Source organism: Podarcis gaigeae, assembly GCF_964106915.1.
Source record: "Podarcis gaigeae genome assembly, chromosome: 9".
Classification (NCBI taxonomy): Eukaryota; Metazoa; Chordata; class Lepidosauria; order Squamata; family Lacertidae; genus Podarcis; species Podarcis gaigeae.
In genome coordinates, this window is record NC_139685.1 from 27123645 (window position 1) to 27145172 (window position 21528).

Consider the following 21528-nt stretch of genomic DNA (forward strand, 5'->3'; position numbering starts at 1 on the left):
TCTCTACACACTCAGTTTTCTCTACACACTCAGATTACTGCAAATATAAAAAATGTGCCTAAACTGCAATTTGCCAGGCAAAGATATGCTGAAAACCAAAGGAAACTATGTATAAATGCTTGATGTGCTTAAAGACCGTGGGGGCACATCTACACCACCCATGAAATAGTTTAAGAAGAATTCAGAGAAATGCAGATTTGCACTGAGAAGTTATGGCCGATATACAATGGGGAAAAAATTATGGCAGTTCAACAAATTGAAAGTTTCAGTGTCAACATATATTGTTAACCACACGTGGCTAACTGGTGGCCCTCCAAATGTTGTACTATAATCCCATAATCCCTGACAACTGGCCAAGCAGGCCAGGGCTGATGGAAGTTGGGGTCCAATGATTTCCAGAGGGCAACAGGTAAGGCCCATTACCGTAAACTAACTAAAAATAGCCAGCCACACATGATTATATTTTTTCACATTACAACCAAAGCTCTTTTCAGAGATTGATACTGGGAGGAAGATTCATTAGTAACTGCCTAGAGCAGGGTTTCCCATACTTGGGTCTTCAGCAGTTTTTGGACTACAATTCCTACTACCCCTTACTACTGGTCCTGCTAGCTAGGGATGATGGGAGTTGTAGTCCAAAAGCAGCTGGAGACCCCAGTTTGGGAAACCCTGGCCGAGAGCAACAGAAATTGGGGCAGAGGGAATCAACATTACACAATGGCTGTGTTTGTACATCCCGCTAAACCATGATTTAGCACAACATGCACAAGTCGCAACAAGCCTGAGTGAGCCCTGGGCTCAGATGGTCTCTCTCCTGCACAGCCAGGAGGAAGAATTTGGAAGCCTCCTCCCTTCAATTTCCATTGAATTTGGCTTATCCAAACACAGGGTTGCTGTTTATTGCTAACTACAGTAAGTTTCAAAACAAGCCAGCTTCAAATCTTGGGTTATGAAGTTGGCTTGTTTAAATAAACTGTGGCTTATTCCTTGTTCAGATGCAACAACAAGCCATGTTCATTTCACAGCACTGTGATGTTACAAATGTAACCTATATGACCAACCACACAAAGATAATCCAAAACCAACTTTGCCAGCCACCGTGTTTTCCTTACTCTGCTTTTAGCTGAACAATTTCATCCTCTGCTGCCAAAAGAGTGGTGGCGGATTTGGCCTTTGTGTCTTCAAGAGCCACCTGGGCTTCTGCTAAACTGCAAGAGAAATCAACACCCAGAGATACGCCTTTAATACAAATGGCACAAATTCTGCTAACACATTCAACGAAACAGGAAATAAAATCTTAGAAGGGTATTTGCATTTGGTAAAACAAGTACACTGCAGAGCCAGTCCGTCAACACATAAGCACATCAGCTATAACAACCACAGCAGTAAACATCAACAAACACCAATTCCAAACTCAGGGCAATTTTTTATGTCTAGTACCCTATTTCAAAGTTCAAAATATATACAAGCATTTATGAATGGCATAGACAGATGGGGCAGCCAAACATAAACTGAGAAAGCCAAATCCTTTATAGGCCTACTTACACGAATTTTGCTTACAAAAGCAAAATTTGTACACCTGCTGCAAGCATGTATTTCAGGTCACTTCTCTCAAAAACCAGCATTTGAACCTGTCTTATGCCATTGGCCCATTGACTCCAGGAGCGATCTTCCCCAGGTTTGATCCCTGAGATCCTTTAACTGGACATGGCTGGAAAGTGAACATTTGACCATCTATACAGAACAAAGCATAGGCTCTGGATTCATCCTAGGATATGAATTGATCGTTAAATCTTCTCACAGATTGGCAAACACCATCTAACAACACTGCTTATTCATTCTGCTGTCCACACACACACAAAAACAATCATATACACACTCCCTCCTCAAATCCCAATTCAATAGATTATCTCTGTATCAATTCCTCATGTCTTCTTTCATACACAAGCTGTACAGAGAAAGGGAACCAATTCTTTCACACAGCCGTGATAAACCATTGTTGTTGTTTTGTGTGTGATCAGTGCTTTTTCCCAGGGGGATGCATACCCCTAAACATTTTCTGAATCTAAGTTTGACCTCATGGAGGGGCAGTATTTCAATATGAGTAGGAAAACGAGAGTACCCCTAAACATTTTTTAAAGAAAAAAAGCACCGTGCATGATTATTAGAACAAAGGTGAAAGGACAGAGATACAACAAAGGTTGTTGAAGCAATTGATCTGAACACGTCACACTATCAAGAAACAGATTACACATCTAAAAGCAACTACAATTTCACTCCCTATATTGAAGTTCATTCTGAATGTGTGTCAATAGATTAAACTGAAAAGCTGTCTATATAGATGAACTTTCAGAAAATGACTGGCTGCAACAGTGAAAATAAGCTTTAGGGGACTCATTTCCAGTGTTGTGAAAGAAGCGAATTCCATTCAGCTTTTAAAAAAGAATGCTATAAACGTATAACAGATATATTGTGTTATTCACCTGAGATTAGCTAAAATGTCACTGAAGAGCACATTACTGGTATATTATGAAGTAAAAGACTTGGTTGTATGTCTTTTGATCTAAGGCATGCTCACACAATACTATTCAAGCTCTTGAGTCAACATTATAGCTTGTAACTGGAAGTACAAAAAATAAAGAAGTACCCTTTCCTCTGGGAAACTTCTGTGCCAAAAACAGGAACCTGTCCACGTAGCACCAACTGATCCTGGACCCAGAAACAACCTTCTGAGCTGCACTGACAGAAGGGGACTGGACCGGTTGAATTATCCTATAAATGTGAACTGTTGGGGGGTCCAGTATGCTTTATAAGTTCATGTGGCCCACCCACATAAGCAGTTTACAGGAATGCTTCTATTCTACATCTGTGGAATCATCACAGCCATTACAGTGGTACCTCAGAAGTTGAACAGAATCCGTTCCGGAAGTCCATTCAACTTCCAAAATGTTTGGAAACCAAGGTGCGACTTCTGATTGGCTGCAGGAAGCTCCTGCAGCCAATCAGAAGCCACAGAAGCTCCATCAAATGTTCAGGTTTCAAAGAACGTTTGCAAACCAGAATGCTCACTTCCGGGTTTGCGCCGCTTGGGAGCCAAAACGTTCAAGTCGCAAGGCATTCATGAACCAAGGTACTACTGTACTTAGATAAAGATGCAATTATCAAAGTCCAGTTAGGAAAAGGTGGGTTGGAAATGTCATTGTGGAATTATTATTATTATTATTATTATTATTAGCAGCAGCTTTTCACCACCATGTGGTGGCTTAAAAGGCTTTCACTACAGCCACAAAACTGCAATTCTACTTATCCTTATAGTTCGACACCTTAGTGCACGAAAAATGTATGAATGGAAAACAGTTAATTGTCCTACTCTTGTTGTACAAAACTGAGCTGTAAACGAGTGCTGTTCAGCTCTTTCTCCAGCTGATGTATTTCCTGGTCCCGGTTGCAGGCCAATTCCTTCATCCATCTGTCTTTTTCACGTGATTCCTACAGTGAAGTAGAAATACAGTGTGTAAAAGCTAGAAATGAATGCATGTCCGGGGGCAGGGGGCAGGGAGTTCTGTTAATGTTTCAGAAATATTGTGATATATCTTCCATATATCTTAAACTGATTTTAAATAAAGTGCTTGCATTTTATTCAGTAAAAAGAAACGCAAGCCTTGGGAGAAATTAGCTTCTACCAACAACGTTTGTTATACAGCAAAGTCTACTTGAATGTGGAGATAAGCCCCTCACCAATAAGAAATTTCGTTCAGCCCGGACACTGAGGTCCAGCTCCGAGGGCCTTCTGGTGGTTCCCTCACTGCGAGAAGTGAAGTTGCAGGGAACCAGGCAGAGGGCCTTCTCGGTAGTGGAACGCCCTCCCTTCAGATGTCAAGGAAATCAACAATTACCTGACTTTTAGAAGACATCTGAAGGCAGCCCTGTTTAGGGGAGTTTTTAATGTTTGATATTTTATCACTTTTTTTATTCTGTTGGGAGCTGACCAGAGTGGCTAGGGAAACCCAGCCAGATGAGTGGGGTATAAATATTTCCATTATACAAAAATATAAAACAGCCACAGTTCTCAACTATGGAAGACTTCCACAGAGCAGCTATAGATTAGAAAAGTAACAATAAGACATTACAGGAAAGTCACCTTCCACCTTCCTATCGGTGCATCTCTGCATCCAACCTATTGTAACACAACATCATATCTGCCTTGAATGTGGCGTTTATCACAATAAGTCTGGATATACAGTATATCTCTAAAACATAATCCTCCATTTGAAACATGAACATCAACTCAGCCCCTGTCTGCATCTCTTCTCAAGGAAAGAAAGAGATAAGCGCAAGACTGGAATCAAAGCCTTTCTATCTTATGGTTTACCCATTCTAGAAAAAAAAGGGGAAATTACAAGTTTATTGTACCTGCAAGTGAGAAGAGCTCCCGCAAGTGTGGCTAGAAAAACAAGTGCCCAGCCATGGCAACAGACGAGACTTTATTGTATCCACACCAGCATAATGTCCACCTGGATCAATGAGCGAAAGAGAAAGGAAGGGCAATAAATATTGATAAAATGTTTTAAATATCTGGGCACAAGCTAACCATCACCTGTAGTAAATATATGCACATAAACCAGACATGCAGAGCTCACCTTCTTGGCTTGTTTTGTTCAGGATTGTGAAGAGCTGTCCCTGAATCATGGAGTTCAGTTCCATGATTTCACAGCATCGGGTCAGATTCTGATCACATGAGTTAATCTGAAAATTAGAATTATTGGTTACTCCAATTCTGCCAATATATTGCACCTTCAGTATTCCTTCCACCAACGGAACTAAGTTCAATAAAAGCTATAATGCATCGCATTCCCTATAACCAACAAGATAATAATATTGCATACTAACCAATGGATCAGAGGCCAAAATGTCATGGAATATTAAATCCCACAGCAGAAAGTAAAGAGCTTACGTAGGCATATGAATTAGAACAAAGAAGTAACCTCCAGAATGTATCATATCTGTGGCCACAGTCTATCACTGGAATCCAATAAAGCGAGATGAGCGCTGCAACCCCAGAGTCGGTCGCGACTGGACCTAATGGTCAGGTGTCCCTTTACCTTTACCTATTGCTTTACAAAGGAAATTATATGGGGCATATCTATAATACCAGCTGAACAGCATTACCCTGGGAACTGTAGTTCCATGATCTAGAGATCTCTAACCACAGAATCAAGAAAGAAACTAGTGACACACGGCTTGTACTTCTAAAATGGAATTCAAAGTCATCTTTGACTCTGCACACAGATGGGTTGTCGCTCCCCACCATACCTGTCAACTTTCCCCTTTTCTTGCGAGGAATCCTATTCGGAATAAGGGAATTTCCCTTAAAAAAGGGAAAAGTTGACAGCTATGCTCCCCACCACACCCTCAGTATTTCCGCGCACTATTCCTGTTTGATTGTCAATCACAGTGAAGATCACATTTGGTTTAGATCTGGATGTGGCACTCAGGACAGCACAGAAACCTTTTTCTGTAACAGAGAATTCTTAGCACCTTTGCTATGTGCCTACAGATCTATACCAACGTGCTTTACCCCTGCAAATGTCCATGCCTAACATGTGGACATTCATGCTCACTTTACTTCTAGTGTGACTTCTCTCAAGAATAAAAATCAAATTCAGAGCTGTCTGTTGCAGCCAGTAATTTTTTTGGGGGAAAGAAAACCTAAACACACTTCTGTCCAGACAAATCATGGGATGGTTTTTGATTCCTTTACTGAACTACCACATCTTGCATGAGAACACAAGGAATAATAGCATTAGCCACCACAGCTCAGGGGTTATGGTTTGAAGTGACCACAGTGGAAGGGGAAAAAACTGGTCTGAATGTACACTTAATATGACACACAGATCCTTCGCAGAGGAAGCTGTTCATAGTTTAAACCTTATTTTTCAGTTACTACATGCTTACATTTAATTTTTCTAATTCCTGTGTAGTGCAATATAAAAAGCCCTACTGCCAGGCATGTTTGTGTTTTGGTCGAAGATCTTACCAGGTGCCACATTTTGCATTGATAGATAGCTTTTGGAAAGCATGTGATCTATACAATCTGATGCCAGGATGTATTCACACATACACACACGCTAGTTCCTTCATGACTTACAGCATCAGGTGATAATCTGCATGTGTAAAAAGACTGCCATGGGTACATCACCAGAAACAGAACTGAAATATATCATATAGCACAATGCTTTTTCACTTGAACCAGTTCACATATTCTGCTGTCAGTCAGCCATGGTAATCAGGTGGCATACATGCATAGGCCATCCCAGAAACTCCTGTAAGATCCAACTCATATAAAGTCAAACACTGTGCTGGACACATCATGCGTCCAAACGCCACTACTCTGGAACACAAAATGTGGACACAGAAGTTGGAGGAGAGAGAGCCAGTAGAGGAATGTAGGCTGGAAGGTGCTGGTAATAATCATTGGTTTCTACTGGTGAGAAAGCAGGGAAATGCACCATGGTGATGTAAATTGAAGTTACAGGGAGAACCAGTACTGGGCTGCTGGTTTTTGGCAACAGCTGCATGTGTACCATTATCATTTTAGTTCCAGCCTTTGCCTGGAAAGATCAGGGTTCAAATCTCAGCTATTAAATCCACTGGGTGACCATGGGAAGTTGCAGCTCCTCAGTTTGACCTATCTCACAGGGTTGTTGTCAGGATAAAATGGAAATCGCTATTTACGCTGGCCTGAGCTACTTGGAGGTAATAGGAGGGTTAAAAATTAAATGTAGAGAAGTACCATAGTTCCAATCTTAAAACAAACAGTTAAGGGTGTTAAATGTATAAAGGGAAAATAACATGTTCGGGTGAGGGGGAGCTGTGGTTAGCTGTACAACCGAATCAAAAGACTCAATCACAGCTCAGTAGAGGAGGAGGGAAAGAGACTTGAGCAATCCCTCGCTGCAAATCATTGCTGTTCTTACTACGTTTCCCGGGCAGAGTATCGTGGCGTTCTATAACCATGGCAACCACAACAGTGTCTGCTTGGCGCTGAAAACCGGCGTCCTTAGTTACTACTTTCCCGGGAAATGGCTGGAGGTTTCCAACACACCACCAGCTCAGCCCTAATCTCCCGCCATAAAGCGACCTCTCCGCGCAACAAGCTCAAACTCACAAAGCTGCGTTTGGGTGCAATGCTAATCGTCTCCATCTTTCCTAAAGATGTTTATATCACTGTAGTTAAGGTTAGTTTCTGAAACGATCTCGCCGTTTCCTGCAGTTTCCACCTCGCCAGCTCCGGTTTTAGCAAGGGCGGGGTGTGTGGGAAGAGGAGTTAATATTTTGCCAGGTACAGATTCAAAGGGGACAACATCGCAAATGCATCTAGCTGCCTCCCCATCGTTATTAGTCAGAGCGCCGATTTCCAAAACACGCGTTCGCGCACACTCACGTGATAATCTTTATACCAGTTCTCCAACTTCTCCTGTAAAATCCTGCAGGTCTCGTTGTTGATCAGTCTTCTCAGGCTATCAGCCATGGCTCCCTTTCAAAGGTGAGAGAGATCAGGGGTGAATGGAGGATGGATCTAGAAGCTTTGGGGAAAGAGGCTTCCCTTCCTACAAAACAGCTAGCATCGATGTGCCTGCTTCCCGAGTATTTTACTTTTATTTTTAGCTGCCCTAGAGTATCAAAGGTGGGAAGATCGGCGAAGGGAGATCCGCTGCTGCTTGTTGGCTTTGCGCTGACCTCAGCCTTATTTTCCCCCTCCGCGAGTCTCCTCTATGATTGGAGCATTTTATACTCGGCGATTGTTAAACAAACTGACGTTTGCTTTGCTCGGGTGCCAGGGACGCGGCGGCGGCGCGAAGGGAGCCTTTTGGTTGTAGCAACGCCGAGAACCCCACCTCCCTCCTCGGCCCTGCCCTCTCGGTCCTCCGGGTCTGAACTCGAGGAGCCGAGGGAAACGATCCCGTTGGGTCTCTGCTGGAAGCCAAGGGGGGGGGGGATCCTAGCAGAAGGAGCGCGCGTGTTTGTGTGTGTCTCCCTAATTCAAATGGCACAAGTTCGGGGGGGGGGGTTCCTTACGAATTAGGAGACCCCCCACATGGTCTTCGTCTCAGCGGCCGCCTCTTCTGTCCCTGGCCACCTCTCGCCAAGCTTGCAACTCGCGTGTGAGGCACAGCGAGGCCACAAAACGGCCTTTATTACGCTCACCGGAGATGCAATTTAAAATAATAATGATGGGGGGAGAAATCAATCCCACGAGGGCTTTGCGCATAGCTGTCAACTCTTCCCTTTTCTTGCGAGGAATCCTATTCGGAATAAGGGAATTTCCCTTAAAAAAAGGGAAACGTTGACAGCTATGGCTTTGCGTAATGAGCATTTAAAAGACCAATATAACTCCGCCCCTGTGAAAGCGACCACGCCCACGACCCCTCCCCTCCAGGGACTATCCCCGCTCTTGGGAATCTCCATGCAGGCAAGGAAGCAGATCGTCAGTCCAGAGCTGGTAGCCGATTTGCCCTTCCTCCCTCGATGGATCGCACATGGAGTAGTTCAGAAATAATGCTAGATCACATTTAGGCACTAAATGAACCAAACCCTGTTGCTCATGCGATCCTTCATTTTCTGCACTCTCCGTTTCACCTCCCACATCAGATTTAGCAGCAAAATGTTACATTCAGAAGAGGCAAAGCATGGTTTTGCTGCTGAACCTCAACTGAGACGGGAAAGTAGAGCACAGTTAGTTCACGTGGTATACTCATGAAATAATCCAGTGTCAACCGTAGCAATATGCTAACTTTTAAACACAAAAGCCAGTCACTTCACTAGCAAAATGCAACTCTGGGTAGGTCTACACTCACGCCCCAATTTTGAGGGGTGGGGTGGGTTTAAGCCTTTTCCCAATCCAAATCCTTACCCCCTTGCTCCCCGTGAAATGGAATAATAAGGCTTTCCATGTGGCTGACTTGGAAGATTGGATTTCCTTGACGCCACAAATACTTTGCCATGTGCCACAATGCGCTACTGTTCAAGAAACACATCTTGGTTTTAAATGTTCGTTTGAAACTGGTTTGGAAGAATAAAGAGACTTTTGCACAACTTGTGGAGGGGTGGTGGAGCTTCGTGTTTGTGTAGCCAGTTACACAACACTGCTAAGTTTCAGTCTCGAAGGGGACTTCTATCTAAAGAGAGAACTTTTAAGTGGCAGGGAGGACTGCCCCACGTTAGATTTTGTGCTTGTGTTATGTGTGTAACCTCTTTTGAATGCTGATTTTAAAACCCTCCACAACAAGCAGAAGTTTCTTAACTCTGCTATGATCGTTTTCCATTTTCAGGGAGTTTCAAAGACATGGAGTTTTTTTAAAAAATGATGCAACTTTCAGGAGTGTATTATATACCAGCTTTCCCCACCTTTCCCCCTATGTTGACTGACCAGGACTGACTCAGTCTAAATAGTATGGGGCCCTCTGGTGGCACAATGCAGTATGTGCCCACTTGATCTTCAGATAAATACAGTACTGCATTTATTTTAAATATATTGAGCCAACAGATGCAGTAGGCATAAGGCAATTCGAGATATATTGATTTCTGAGTAAAACCTGGTATAGACAAGTATTCATACATTCCCCCACGCTGCCATAAATTTCCCTTCACGTGCATGACAAATGTCTTTTTTGAAAACACCCCTCCCTGTTATTTCCTTAAGGGTTTTAGAACATATTTTTGGGGGGAAGTTTGAATGCCAGGCTCCCTTTCATATTGAGGCAAAAACATGTCTTTTACTTGTTTACTTCACATGTTCCACCCAATGTAATTTTTTGTTGATTGTAGGTTACTTGCACGGGTCCAAAATGTGTGACGTCACGGGTCCAAAATGTGTGACGTCACCCCCAACTTCTGAGTAAAGATTTGCATGTAATAATAATAATAATAATAATAATAATAATAATAATAATAATAATTTATATCCCGCCCATCTGGCTGAGTTTCCCCAGCCACTCTGGGCAGCTCCCAATCAAGTGTTAAAAACAATATAGCATTAAATATTTAAAACTTCCCTAAACAGGGCTGCCTTCATATGTCTTTTAAAAATAGGATAGTTGTTTATTTCCTTCACATCTGATGGGAGGGCGTTCCACAGGGTGGGGGCCACTACCAAGAAAGCCCTCTGTCTGGTTCCCTGTAACCTCACTTCTCGCAATGAGGGAACTGCCAGAAGGCCTTTGGTGCTGGATCTCAGTGTCCGGGCTGAACGATGGGGGTGGAGATGCTCCTTCAGGTATGCAGGACTGAGGCCGTTTAGGGTTTTAAAGGTCAGCACCAAGACTTTGAACTGTTCCGAAATGTACTGGGAGCCAATGCAGATCTCTCAGGACCGGTGTTATGTGGTCCTGGCAGCCACTCCCAGTCAAGCTGCCACATTCTCGATTAATTGCAGTTTCTGGATCACCTTCAAAGGTAGCCCCATGTAGAGCGCATTGCAGTAGTCCAAGCGGGAGATAATCAGAGCATGCACCACTCTGGTGAGACAGTCCGCGGGCAGATAGGGTTTCAGCCTGCGTACCAGATGGAGCTGGTAGACAGCTGCCCTGGACACATAATTAACCTGCGCCTCCATGGACAGCTGTGAGTCCAAAATGACTCCCAGACTGCACACCTGGTCCTTCAGGGGCACAGTTACCCCATTCAGGACCAGGAAGTCCCCCACACCCGCCCGCCCCGTCCCCCCAAAACAGTACTTCTGTCTTGTCAGGATTCAACCTCAATCTGTTAGCCGCTATCCTTCCTCCAATTGCTTCCAGGCACTCACACAGGACATTCACCGCCTTCACTTGTTCTGCTTTAAAACAGAGGTAGAGCTGGGTGTCATCTGCATATTGCTGAACACCCAGCCCAAACCCCCTGATAATCTCTCCCAGTGACTTAATATAGATATTAAAAAACATGGGGGAGAGGACAGAACCCTGAGGCACCCCACAAGTGAGGGCCCATGGGTCTGAACACTCATCCCCCAACAGCAGTTTCTGGACACGGCCCAGGAGGAAGGAGAGGAACCACTGCATGACAGTGCCCCCAGCTCTAGACAGTCCAGAAAGATGTTATGGTCAATGGTGTCAAAGGCCGCTGAGAGATCCAGCAGAACTAGGAAACAGCTCTCACCTTTGTCCCTAGCCTGCTGACAATATGGCACCATATAAAAACATGATCTATTCTCCATTTTAATATGAACACTTTACTTCCAAAAGAAGAGACAAAGTCAGGGTAATTAAAATCTACTTTAACAACAACAGCAAAGGTTTTATTTAAAAGAAAAGAATTAACACACCGAATAAAGGAAGTGAAAATATACGGAAGGCCAGCTTCTGTTCTGACTATTTGCAGTATCTGTCAGCTTTCAATTTTGATCTCCTGCAAGACAAAGTGGGGTAGGGGAAAGGCAAGGTAAAATGATTGGTACATCTAAGTAATACAACTGTCAATAAAGTAGAATTAGTACTGGCACACTTTTAAAAGCCAGAGGTTGTTCATTATTAATTTCTATTTAGGGCTGGAGTGGCAAATTTATTTTGGCTCAAGGGCTATATTCCCCCTTGGCCAACTCTCCAGGGGCTGCATGCCATCAGTACATGATGCCAAAAGTGGATGTGGACAACTCACACCTTCGCACAGAATTTATAAGAAGCTATAGTCCTGTTAGCTTATCATCTCTTTGCCCTGTAAACTGTTGGAAAGCATGATTAAAGTTAATCAAAGACTGAAGCACATTCTACAGTGCTAAACAGCTCAGTTAACAGTCACCTTAAGTCTGATAACGCCGTTATCGAGATCACACCGGATATGGACAAAGAATAAAAACAGCGATGAGTATGTACGTTTCAGTATTGAAGTTCATCACACACAGGCACTACTCATTATAAGAGTTTACTTTTAAGAAGGCAATCAGCCACCGTGGGTTATAATGCTCAATGGCACCTAACAAAATGTTTTTTTAAAATCCCTCTTGTCTTGGAAGAGGTTTGAATAAGTGACAATTGCAGTAGCAGCTGCATGTAAGTATTAGCTGCATGAAATCTGCCAGTATACATTAGTACATTTTGTAGAATACGGCAGACTAAGGACAAGTTCATATCCACACGCCCATCATCTGACAACTGCAACGTCAAGGGATGGATGTGCACATGTGAAGCAGCCAGAGCTCAAAACAATCCAGAGCTTTTCCATCACTGGTGGCCACCATCCAATATCAATGCTTTACATTCAGCTGAGCCCTTGTCTACACAAGCATCCAGTTAATGGTTGTACTGTTGCATTGCTTCACAGTGGAAGCAGCATCAGCTGCACACATGAACACTTCCCTATAGGAAATTAGGAACACCTCATGTAGAAAAGTCACACAGCACAGAGAGAGCAAGCCATACTTCCTGATAAGCTCATTTTTGGCGTACAGGGCATTTTTGTAAAACAGCTCTTATAATACTGTGTTTGCATGTTCGTAGGGTTTGCTAGCACAGCTGCTCAGCACGTCTGACAACTGCCATCCCATTGCAACAGAAAGAGTACCTGTCCAACAGTGCCTCGTGAAAGGTGCCTTCTTTCCTAGCTTTTTTCAGAGCTTTACTGTCTTCTTGGCTTACTTTTAGTTTACGGTCTTGAAAACTCTGAAACTTCTTCCTTGAAAGAAAAAAGCAGAAGGTAAGTATCTTCAGCCTGTACGAAATACAGTGGCTGAGTGTCGATAGGACTGCAGCCAAAACAAGCCCACTGAGAAATAAAAAATGCAGGGTATCAGTGAACTCCAAGGGATCTAAGAGGTATACAAAGTAAAGGAGAGTGCCTTGGGGACAGAGCATGCCCAGTTGCCTCCAAGAACCACATAATGTGGAATGCCAGCTGGAAAACTGTTGGATGTGGGCAGTGCATTGGTCTGCTTTGAGATCCTTCCAGTTTGTGCTAACTTGGAGGAGGACACATTCCTGTTAGGGGTGAGGATAACCTTCAGCAAGCTGTTGCAAATCACACATGCAAACATTAATAAGCCTATAGTAAGGTAAAGGGACCCCTGACCATTAGGTCCAGTCATGGCCGACTCTGGGGTTGCAGGGCTCATCTCGCTTTATTGGCTGAGGGAGCCGGCATACAGCCTCCGGGTCTTGTGGCCAGCATGACTAAGCCACTTCTGGCAAACCAGAGCAGCACACGGAAATGCCGTTTACCTTCCCGCTGGAGTGGTACCCATTTAGCTACTTGCACTTCGACGTGCTTTTGAACTGCTAGGTTGGCAGGAGCAGGGACCGAGCAACGGGAGCTCACCGTCGCAGGGATTCAAACCGCCAACATTCTGATCGGCAAGTCCTAGGCTCTGTGGTTTAAACCACAGCACCACCCGCGTCCCAATAAGCCTATACCATGCATTTAAAAGCCCCACTAAGGAATTAAAGAGGTATTGTGGGTGGGGGAAGAAAGGGTGTTGTGTTTGTTATAAAACAAATATCCAAAAAAATCATAAATGTAAGAAAGTTCCATTTATGGATTATACTAGGGATAAACAGAAAGACAAGTGGTGCAATGTATCAGGCTTGCATCTGAAAACAAAAGCACATCTCCTTGTCCTGTGAAATAAAGTTGGTCCTTAGAACAAAACCCACCAGATCCTCATGATGATAAACTTTCTTCAGCTTTTAACATGTTTACACAAGGATCGGGACCTGAAAGTTTTTGATAAAGGAAACTAGGGGTTATTTGCACTCCAATACAACTTGCTTTTGTTTTATTTTTAGCCAAGAAACCCTTGTTACATACACGTAATTGATTTCACATTGCTTAACATTTCCTTGGTCTTCTTCCGGAATGTCATCCTTTTGCTTGGCTTCCCTTTCAGCACACGTCCTGATCTAAAAGGAAGTATGGGGAGAGACAGTGCTGTTTTACAGTTGGTTTAACTGAAAAAGTTCAAAGGCCAAAAGATCCTATCCTCTCTCTTGATATTATTTTCCCCTGATTTGCTTTCCAGTTTCACTGGACGTTGAATGCAACAGTCACACACCAGTATGCAAAGGAGCTGCTCTGACAAAATCTTCTTGTAATGCCTCTGCAAATGCATTTACACATATATACAAACTGAAGAAATATCATACTGATATATCACATTATAAACAGTGGTCAATATGGGGAGACAGGGCATGCATACTCCAAGGACTACTGGGGAAGCAGGAAGAAATGGAATATACTGTGTAAGAATGCAGCTAGGTTAGAGCACATGTCTAGTTTCCCCTGGGCAGGGTAGAGCACTCTGCTATGCAAATTGAAGCCCTATCTACCTTCTGAAGCAATGTAGTCTAAAACTCAGTTTGACTCCCCACCAACTCTTTCAGCTAAAATCAGTGAGACTCCTCCCTTCCAGTAAAAAAAAGAGAGAAAAATTTCAGAACAGAGATGCATTCCAGTTAAAATGGATGCTCCAGGTCATCTGACCAGGCAACATACGCTTGGGTTAAACAATTATTTTGCCTGTGACAGCCACTGAAGAAGTTCCACATTGAAATGTTTCGCCTGTTTCTGTATTTTTCCTTTAAACAGTCACACAGACAAATATAAGAACTGCACATACAGGCCATTTGAATTACCTTAATCATTTCCTCGTTATCTGCAGTTTTACTTTTGGCTACAATATCGCCTTCTTCATTACAGCTGATAAAGCAGCTGTTTGCTGCTAACAGTGCCATTTTCCCCTGAAGGGAAAAAATAAAATCAAGACAAATTAGGAGGACTATTATTATGTTCCTACAAGAACGTCTCACAATTTTATCCGATATTACTTCAATAGCGCTGAAACAATCCACTTAAACTCATTCTGCATGTTGATTTTAAAACTCATAATTAGCCCTCTTGCCATTTTATGACAATTACAACATTGGCATTTGAGAATGCAATTCAGAATTCAAACTTGGTATTTGTGGATCAGTTTCAATGCTGCATTTGCCAAGCTAAACATTATTTTCAAGGATATAAAACTATTTCAGTATGATAGAACAAAACAGCCACTTCTGAAATTTTGATATGGCCTCTTAGTTAATGTTGCATCACTGCCATCTGATATCAATAAAAGCAGCTATAATCTAAAACCATTGCATTATGTATTAAGATATTATGTATTAAGAATGACTGCTGACACTTGCCTCTTGAAACACTGGCTCCCACTGCTCCCTTGAACCTATTGCATCAGAACGTCCAATAACCAGCCCATCTGAGTTAATGCCAAGGTATTTACCATAGCCAGATTTCAATGCAATTCTTAGAAAAAGAAACAAATAAGCAAGTTATGACATTGGAAATTGATTAGTTCATTATCAAGAGCTATGGTTTTCAAATTATGTTTCAGGATCTTTTGAAAGTTTGTTTGTTTTAATAACTTTTATTTTCCAAATTTCAGTTTTATAACAATCATGCAAATTACACAAACTTTCCAATAAATACACCATTTGACTCTCTCCCTTCTGTGGTTTCTTCTGTTATATTTTCTTGCTGCATCTTCAAATTAAGTCCAATTATTATTTGATCCCTAATATTTCTTAACTTAACTGCTTAACAAATATGCTTAACTGCTTGTTGAGTTAATCCTGCTAATGAATTCAATTGTTTACAATAGTTTTTCAGAAAGTCCACGTATTTTGCCCATTTTTTATTAAAAGTTTCTTCTTCTTGGTTTCTTATTCATCCATTAAGTTTTGCCATTTCAGCATAGTCCATTAATTTTGTTTGATACTCCTCCTTGGATGGTGAAAGCTTGTAATCATAAGAGCAGCGCTTACTGAAATCTCAGAAGCCAGGAGTATTGAATAAGATTTCAGGTAGCTGTATAGGTATATTGTCCCCACCCTCAACTCTACCAGAAACAGAACAAATTACCCAAAATTAGAACAAACAACACAAATATGCTTACTTTAGGCAAGTTACAGAACCTTGGAACAACTTTATTTTCCTCTGTAGACAACAATTCTGCCTAATAATCTATAGATCACAAATGCATGCTTTAGCAACTGCAGGAGTGTCACGACCCAACTCTGAGTCAGAAATTTTTAATCCATGTGTCCATGGACATGCACAAGATGTACTCTACCACATTCCTTTATTTAGGTCTCACATCTAGTTTATCAAAGGGGCAAAACACTGTTTCTAAGCTAGGATTAGAAAGTAAATCTAAGGAAAGGCAGTTTCAAACACTCTTGTATCCAGTAACTTAAGAAAGCCTGGTTAATTTAATGGTTAATATAAAGCCAAGGTGAGTAACTACCTTGAATCTGAAAGCTTGACAGCAGTAAATTGTTCAGGAGGGTATGGCCCTTCATCTGGAAGTATTAAAAAGAAATTAGACAATTAGACACACACAGGGCAGAGAATCCTGTTATGAACTGCTGATGCAAGAGAAGATACCAAAGGCGCTGGGGACATTGAGTTGTATCCAATTTTAGCCATACGCAGAACAGACCCATTTAAATGAATGCATGTGACTAATTTAAGGGCAAACATATTAATGGTTCATCTGCAAGTTGTTTTGTTTTCCCATTCTCAATGCACACACTTCTCTGTTTTCCATACTGAAATAAATAACAATCCACTTGTATAGCAGTAGGTTGGTTTTCTGATAAACATTTTGCACTCAGCTACTAGAGCACAAGATGCAAATTTGTACAGGATAAAGGCTACACTGGTCCATTTTCAAAAACTGACAGCTAAATAATGTGGTCAGCATAATTTACCAAAAATTCATTGCTACATATAATTAACTTAGATATGTGTGGGAAGGTTAAATATGTGCACAGTCTGGAAACTCTTTTGGACTTATTTGGAAAGCTGGGTCATAGTACAGTTGGTGCCACAGGGCAATACAGAATCATCAAAATAAGTGAGCCTTACTTACCCATGCCAAAAATGAGATAGGGAAGGAGAAAATTTCCCTCCACTTTTGCCCATACCAACCTTTATGTGGTGCTCCAAGGGTAAAAAGGCCATTGTCAAGAGCACTGATATAGGTTCCAAGACCCATTTCTATCGCTACGGTTCCTGTGATTTCACCAAAATTTGATACAGTCCACCACCCTTCTAATAAGAGAGGAAACAAAAAAGAAACAAGAACACATTTGTTGTTTTCTTCACGATTGCTTGCTGGAAATGTCTTGAAGAGACCAAGCAACAAAGCAGCTTTTCCATCTTAACCAAGCATAATGCATAATGACAGTTTACTTAATAAACTTAAAAACTGTTAGTGACAAAAAACCATTAAATAGCTGAAAAGATATTTTTATAATCTTTGGTTTGGGAAGAAACAAGTTCTGCAGTCTTGAAATCTACTAAGAACAAATGCTTCTGGCCAGGCATACAAGAAAGCTGCAGGACTCCTTATTTGATCATAATGCAAGCACTCATGGTTTGGACATCAAAATCACACTAGGAACGTTGAATACAATACAGATATGGCAATTCAAATAAGTACAAATATGACATTCTGGATGCTTCCATCTACTTCCTTCATGCTCCTCTGAAGATCAGAGGCTGCTTAGAGCAGTGTTTTTCAACCACTGTTCCGCGGCACACTATCTTGTTCCGCAGGCACAGATCTTGCCTGGTGTGCCGTGGGGAAAATTGAAAAATTCGAAAGATTTAAAAATAAAGTATTTTATAATTTTTCATATTTCTTTTTACTTACTATTTCATAATAAAGTAATTATAAAATACTTTCTTTGTGTTTATTTGATTCCTATTCAAGAGAATTACTTTATATATAGTCAATATAGGCACAGAGTTAATTTTTTTCTAATGGTGGTGTGCCTTGTGATTTTTTTCATGAAACAAGTGTGCCTTTGCCCAAAAAAGGTTGAAAAACACTGGCTTAGTGCCTATCTTGTAATGAATAGTCCATGTCTTTCGATTTTTATAAGGGAACAACTGAGAGTCAGCATGAAAGCATGATGCAGTGGCTAGAGACTTTGACCAGGATTGGAGAGACCCAGTTCAAATCCCCACTCAGCCATGAAGCCTACTATGAACTTTGGGCCAGTCACTGTCTCTCAGCCAACCTTCCTTACAATGTTGCTGTGAGGATAAAAGAACTATGTATGACACCATGGACCTATTGGTGGAAGGGGGGCATACAAAAATAATTAATACACAATAAAGTATGCTGCTTTTTAAAAGCAAAATTCTCAGTCTGATAGCCAACTAAGGCTCGGCTTACATGTAAAGCTAAGCTAACCCATAAAAAAGGTAAAGGTACCCCTGCCCGTACGGGCCAGTCTTGACAGACTCTAGGGTTGTGCACCCATCTCACTCTAGAGGCCGGGGGCCAGCGCTGTCCGCAGACACTTCCGGGTCACGTGGCCAGCGTGACAAGCTGCATCTGGCGAGCCAGCGCAGCACACGGAACGCCGTTTACCTTCCCGCTGGTGAGCGGTCCCTATTTATCTACTTGCACCCGGGGGTGCTTTCAAACTGCTAGGTTGGCAGGCGCTGGGACCGAGCAACAGGAGCGTACCCCACTGCGGGGATTCGAACCGCCGACCTTTCGATCGGCAAGTCCTAGGTGCTGAGGCTTTAACCCACAGCGCCACCCGCGTCCCCCCAAGCTAACCCATGGCTTAGTACAAATGTTTGGGCTCCCGAAGAGGATGTCACAGCTGCTTTGCTCCTCCTCCAGTCATTTTACTGCTATGCTGAGCTAAACTGTGGTTTGGCTTAGTGTGTCATCTGAACTAGGGCTTGTGGTTTACCTCTTTCCAAGCAAACCATAAGCTGTAGCAAAGGTTTGTCTCATCCTTTATAGCTCACAGGTTGTTTGGAAGGGTTAAGCCACAAGACTGGGTTCAGACAACACACTAAACCAGAGGTTTTCAACCATTTTGAGTACACAGCTCCCTTGACATTATTTCTGCGGCACCCCTGTGAGACTCAGTGGGACTCAGTTACGTCACCCCTTGCCTGCAGAGCTGGCAGCCTCTCACTCTTTTTCAAACACCCTCGCTTGTGGAATGTTCCCTCAGCCTCCTCTCCTCTCCACTCCCTTGGGAGTCTTCTGGGCAGCTGCCACAGCCATTCCTGGTCTCTGAGCTGCCTCAGCTCCCAGCAACCAGCACCCCCTGGCCAGCCCCAGAGGCACCATTTGTATGGGGAGCTTGTAGCCAGGGCTGCTGCAACAAACAGCTGTGTAAGCCACTGGGAGGCAGAGGCATGAGAGGGCATCAGAGGAGGGAGGGAAGGAAAGAGGAACAGAGACCAGTGTTGCCCACAGCATCCCTGACCATTTAAGGCACCCCAGGGTGCCACAGCACACTGGTTGAAAACCACTGCAGTGAGCTGAGCCATGGCTCAGCTCAGGACAGGGCAGCAGGAAAACAACTAGGGAGCAGCAAAGGACTATCAGTGTTCTCCCTCATGCCCCTTTGTGGAAAAAATGAGCTTACCAACAATATCAAGTTTATCTTCAGCATCTTCATCTCTTTTCCGTTTTTTATCTTTGTTTTTCTTCTTACTGCAAAATGACACAAGGGGGGGGGGAATCAATACACAATCATCAAACAGGTACTACCAAGAGAAACAAACATGTTTCATGTAGGGAAAGATGTGCATACCAGAGAAGCCCAATTTATCACAAAGGCTGCAAGTGAATGTGAACATCTATTTTGATTCAGACAAGACACATGTTTTACTCCAGGGCTGCAGATGGCATCAGTGCTAGGACCTCCTCAGCCCAACAGAGAAAAGAGTCTGGGAGAAGTGTGTATGTGTGGGAATACTGGGTTGTTTTTATTATATATTTTGTGGTTTTATATCTTGATTTTATTCTGTGAACCGCCCTGAGACCCCCAGGTATAGAGCGGTATATAATAATAAATTATAAATCTATATATATAAATTCAATAAATAATAATAATAATAATAATAATAATAATAATAATAATAATAATAATGTGTAACTGCGATCTTTCGCCTTAATCAGGAGACAGGCTACTTATATAAAACCCCGAACTCCTGAGTCGCGAAGCGGAGTATCTGCATATAGAAAAAGGCAGAACAGAAGGGGGGAAACGCACAATCACAACTTAGCCTCGATCGGGCGCTTCCAGCAGGGCTCCGCTTTCGTCCTTAAAAAGCACGACACGGTTTTTCCGCAAGGAAGAGACGCCGGGGTTCAAAGCTCCCCCGAGGAAATCGTTAGTTCCTGACGCCGAAACTGCGCCCGCCCGAAATCACCATCGTCGTGGTGAAATGCCTCTGAGCGTGTGCAGAGCGCTTTCCCATCCTCCGCTAAGCGTAGCGGAGAGGCAGAATGCGCTCTGCACACGCTCAGAGGCATTTCACCACGACGATGGTGATTTTCGGACCCGGCAACCGAGGCCCGGACTCGAAGAAAGGAGGCAGGATCCCACCTCCTCTTCCCAGTACCTGGGGAAACCCGACCCGCAGGAAGAGCCTCACCTTTTCGATTTCGTCCCCTTCAGAACCAGCTTGGTTCTTCTGACAGCAGAATACTCCGCCATGTTTGGCCGCTTCTACGGAAGCCGCGGAGGGACAAGCTCCGCCCCTCCTCCTTCTTCCCACTGCCGTACGGCGGCCCTTGAGGGACACGCCGCGCTTTTCTCCTCCGGAGGCACTTGGGACGCGACGCCTTTGGGAGCTGCTGGCACGTTTGGTAGCGAGGGAGGCAGGCAGAGGGCGAGAGGGCAACCCCAGGCTCGGGCTTCTCTTCCTGTCGCCGCCTCGCTCGCCCTCCTGGGCCAGAGGCAGAAGAGGAAGCCTCAAAGCAACAGTGGGGCGCGGTGGGGCTCTTGGGGTTTTGATCATGTGTATCTTAGGAACCACAAAGCAGCTTACAAACCACATACCCGCCAACATATCTCTGATGAACATAGGGACGTCCCATTCCATAATGATTATTTTATCATTTATACCCCACACATCTTACTAGGTTGTCCGAGCCACTCTGGGCAGCTTCCAACATATTTTTTTTAAAAAACACATTAAACATTAAAAAAACAAACACCTTCCCTATGCAGGATTGCCTTCAGACAGCTCAGGGGTCGGATAATTTCATACCCTCCAACATTTCTCCAATGAAAATAGAGACATCCTACCATACTCTCCAATATTTCTCCAGTGAAATTAGGGACGTCCGAAGGAAAAGCAGGACATTCTGGGATCAAATCAGAAATCAGGATGGCTTCTCTAAATCAGGGACATCCCTGGAAAATAGGGACATTGGAGGGTCTGAAATGATGAGTAACAGTAAGATAATGAAACATAGTGGAACCTCACAAAAACATACCCCTCAACATTTCTCCAGTGAAAATAGGGACGTCCTATTCAACAAGAACAACAGTATTATTTATACCCTGCCCATAAGACTGGGTTGCCAGTCCAACATATATAAAAACATAATCAGATAGTAAACATTTAAACGCTTCCCTATACAGGGCTGCCTTCAGTCAGATGGCTTGGGGGTCGGGTAACTCCATACCCTCCAACATTTTTCCGTTTCTT

At 43.1% G+C, this 21528-nt stretch overlaps 2 protein-coding genes and 1 long non-coding RNA gene across 16 annotated transcripts in view; 1 reads left to right on the top strand and 2 right to left on the bottom strand.

The window, feature by feature from the left end:
• The window catches only part of SPATA18 (spermatogenesis associated 18), a 25292-nt gene extending 17102 nt beyond the window's left edge, over nt 1-8190 (bottom strand). For 4 of the 13 annotated variants that reach the window (XM_083755793.1, XM_083755788.1, XM_083755791.1 and 1 more), the window contains exons 1-6: nt 8080-8190; nt 7445-7537; nt 4641-4746; nt 4414-4514; nt 3371-3489; nt 1113-1208 (exon numbers count right to left, since the gene is read on the bottom strand). In XM_083755793.1, coding sequence (XP_083611919.1) covers nt 1113-1208; nt 3371-3489; nt 4414-4514; nt 4641-4746; nt 7445-7531 — 509 coding nt within the window. In that variant the 5' untranslated portion in view covers nt 7532-7537; nt 8080-8190. Of the gene's footprint in view, nt 1-1112; nt 1209-3370; nt 3490-4413; nt 4515-4640; nt 4747-6793; nt 6918-7444; nt 7841-8079 lie in introns of those variants that run through there. The other 9 variants (XR_014568079.1, XR_014568080.1, XR_014568081.1 and 6 more) reach the window with 4 other exon arrangements.
• Nucleotides 7083-11752, top strand: LOC310852613. Its single transcript, XR_014568320.1, has 2 exons — nt 7083-7238; nt 11544-11752. It is a non-coding gene; the product is annotated as an uncharacterized lncRNA (long non-coding RNA).
• FRG1 (FSHD region gene 1) lies at nt 11264-20601 on the bottom strand. Of its 2 annotated transcripts, XM_083756030.1 has the most exons (9): nt 20467-20601; nt 19452-19519; nt 16975-17097; nt 16289-16343; nt 15174-15288; nt 14622-14726; nt 13798-13889; nt 12559-12669; nt 11264-11406 (listed from the first exon to the last, which is right to left on the bottom strand). In XM_083756030.1, exons 1-9 carry the CDS (start codon nt 20526-20528, stop codon nt 11370-11372), a joined length of 768 nt encoding a protein of 255 aa, XP_083612156.1. In that variant the 5' UTR covers nt 20529-20601; the 3' UTR covers nt 11264-11369. The 2 variants fall into 2 exon arrangements, with proteins under 2 accessions (XP_083612156.1, XP_083612155.1); XM_083756029.1 differs by lacking the exon at nt 11264-11406 and having other exon boundaries at nt 12486-12669.
• Nucleotides 20602-21528: the final 927 nt, after the last annotated feature.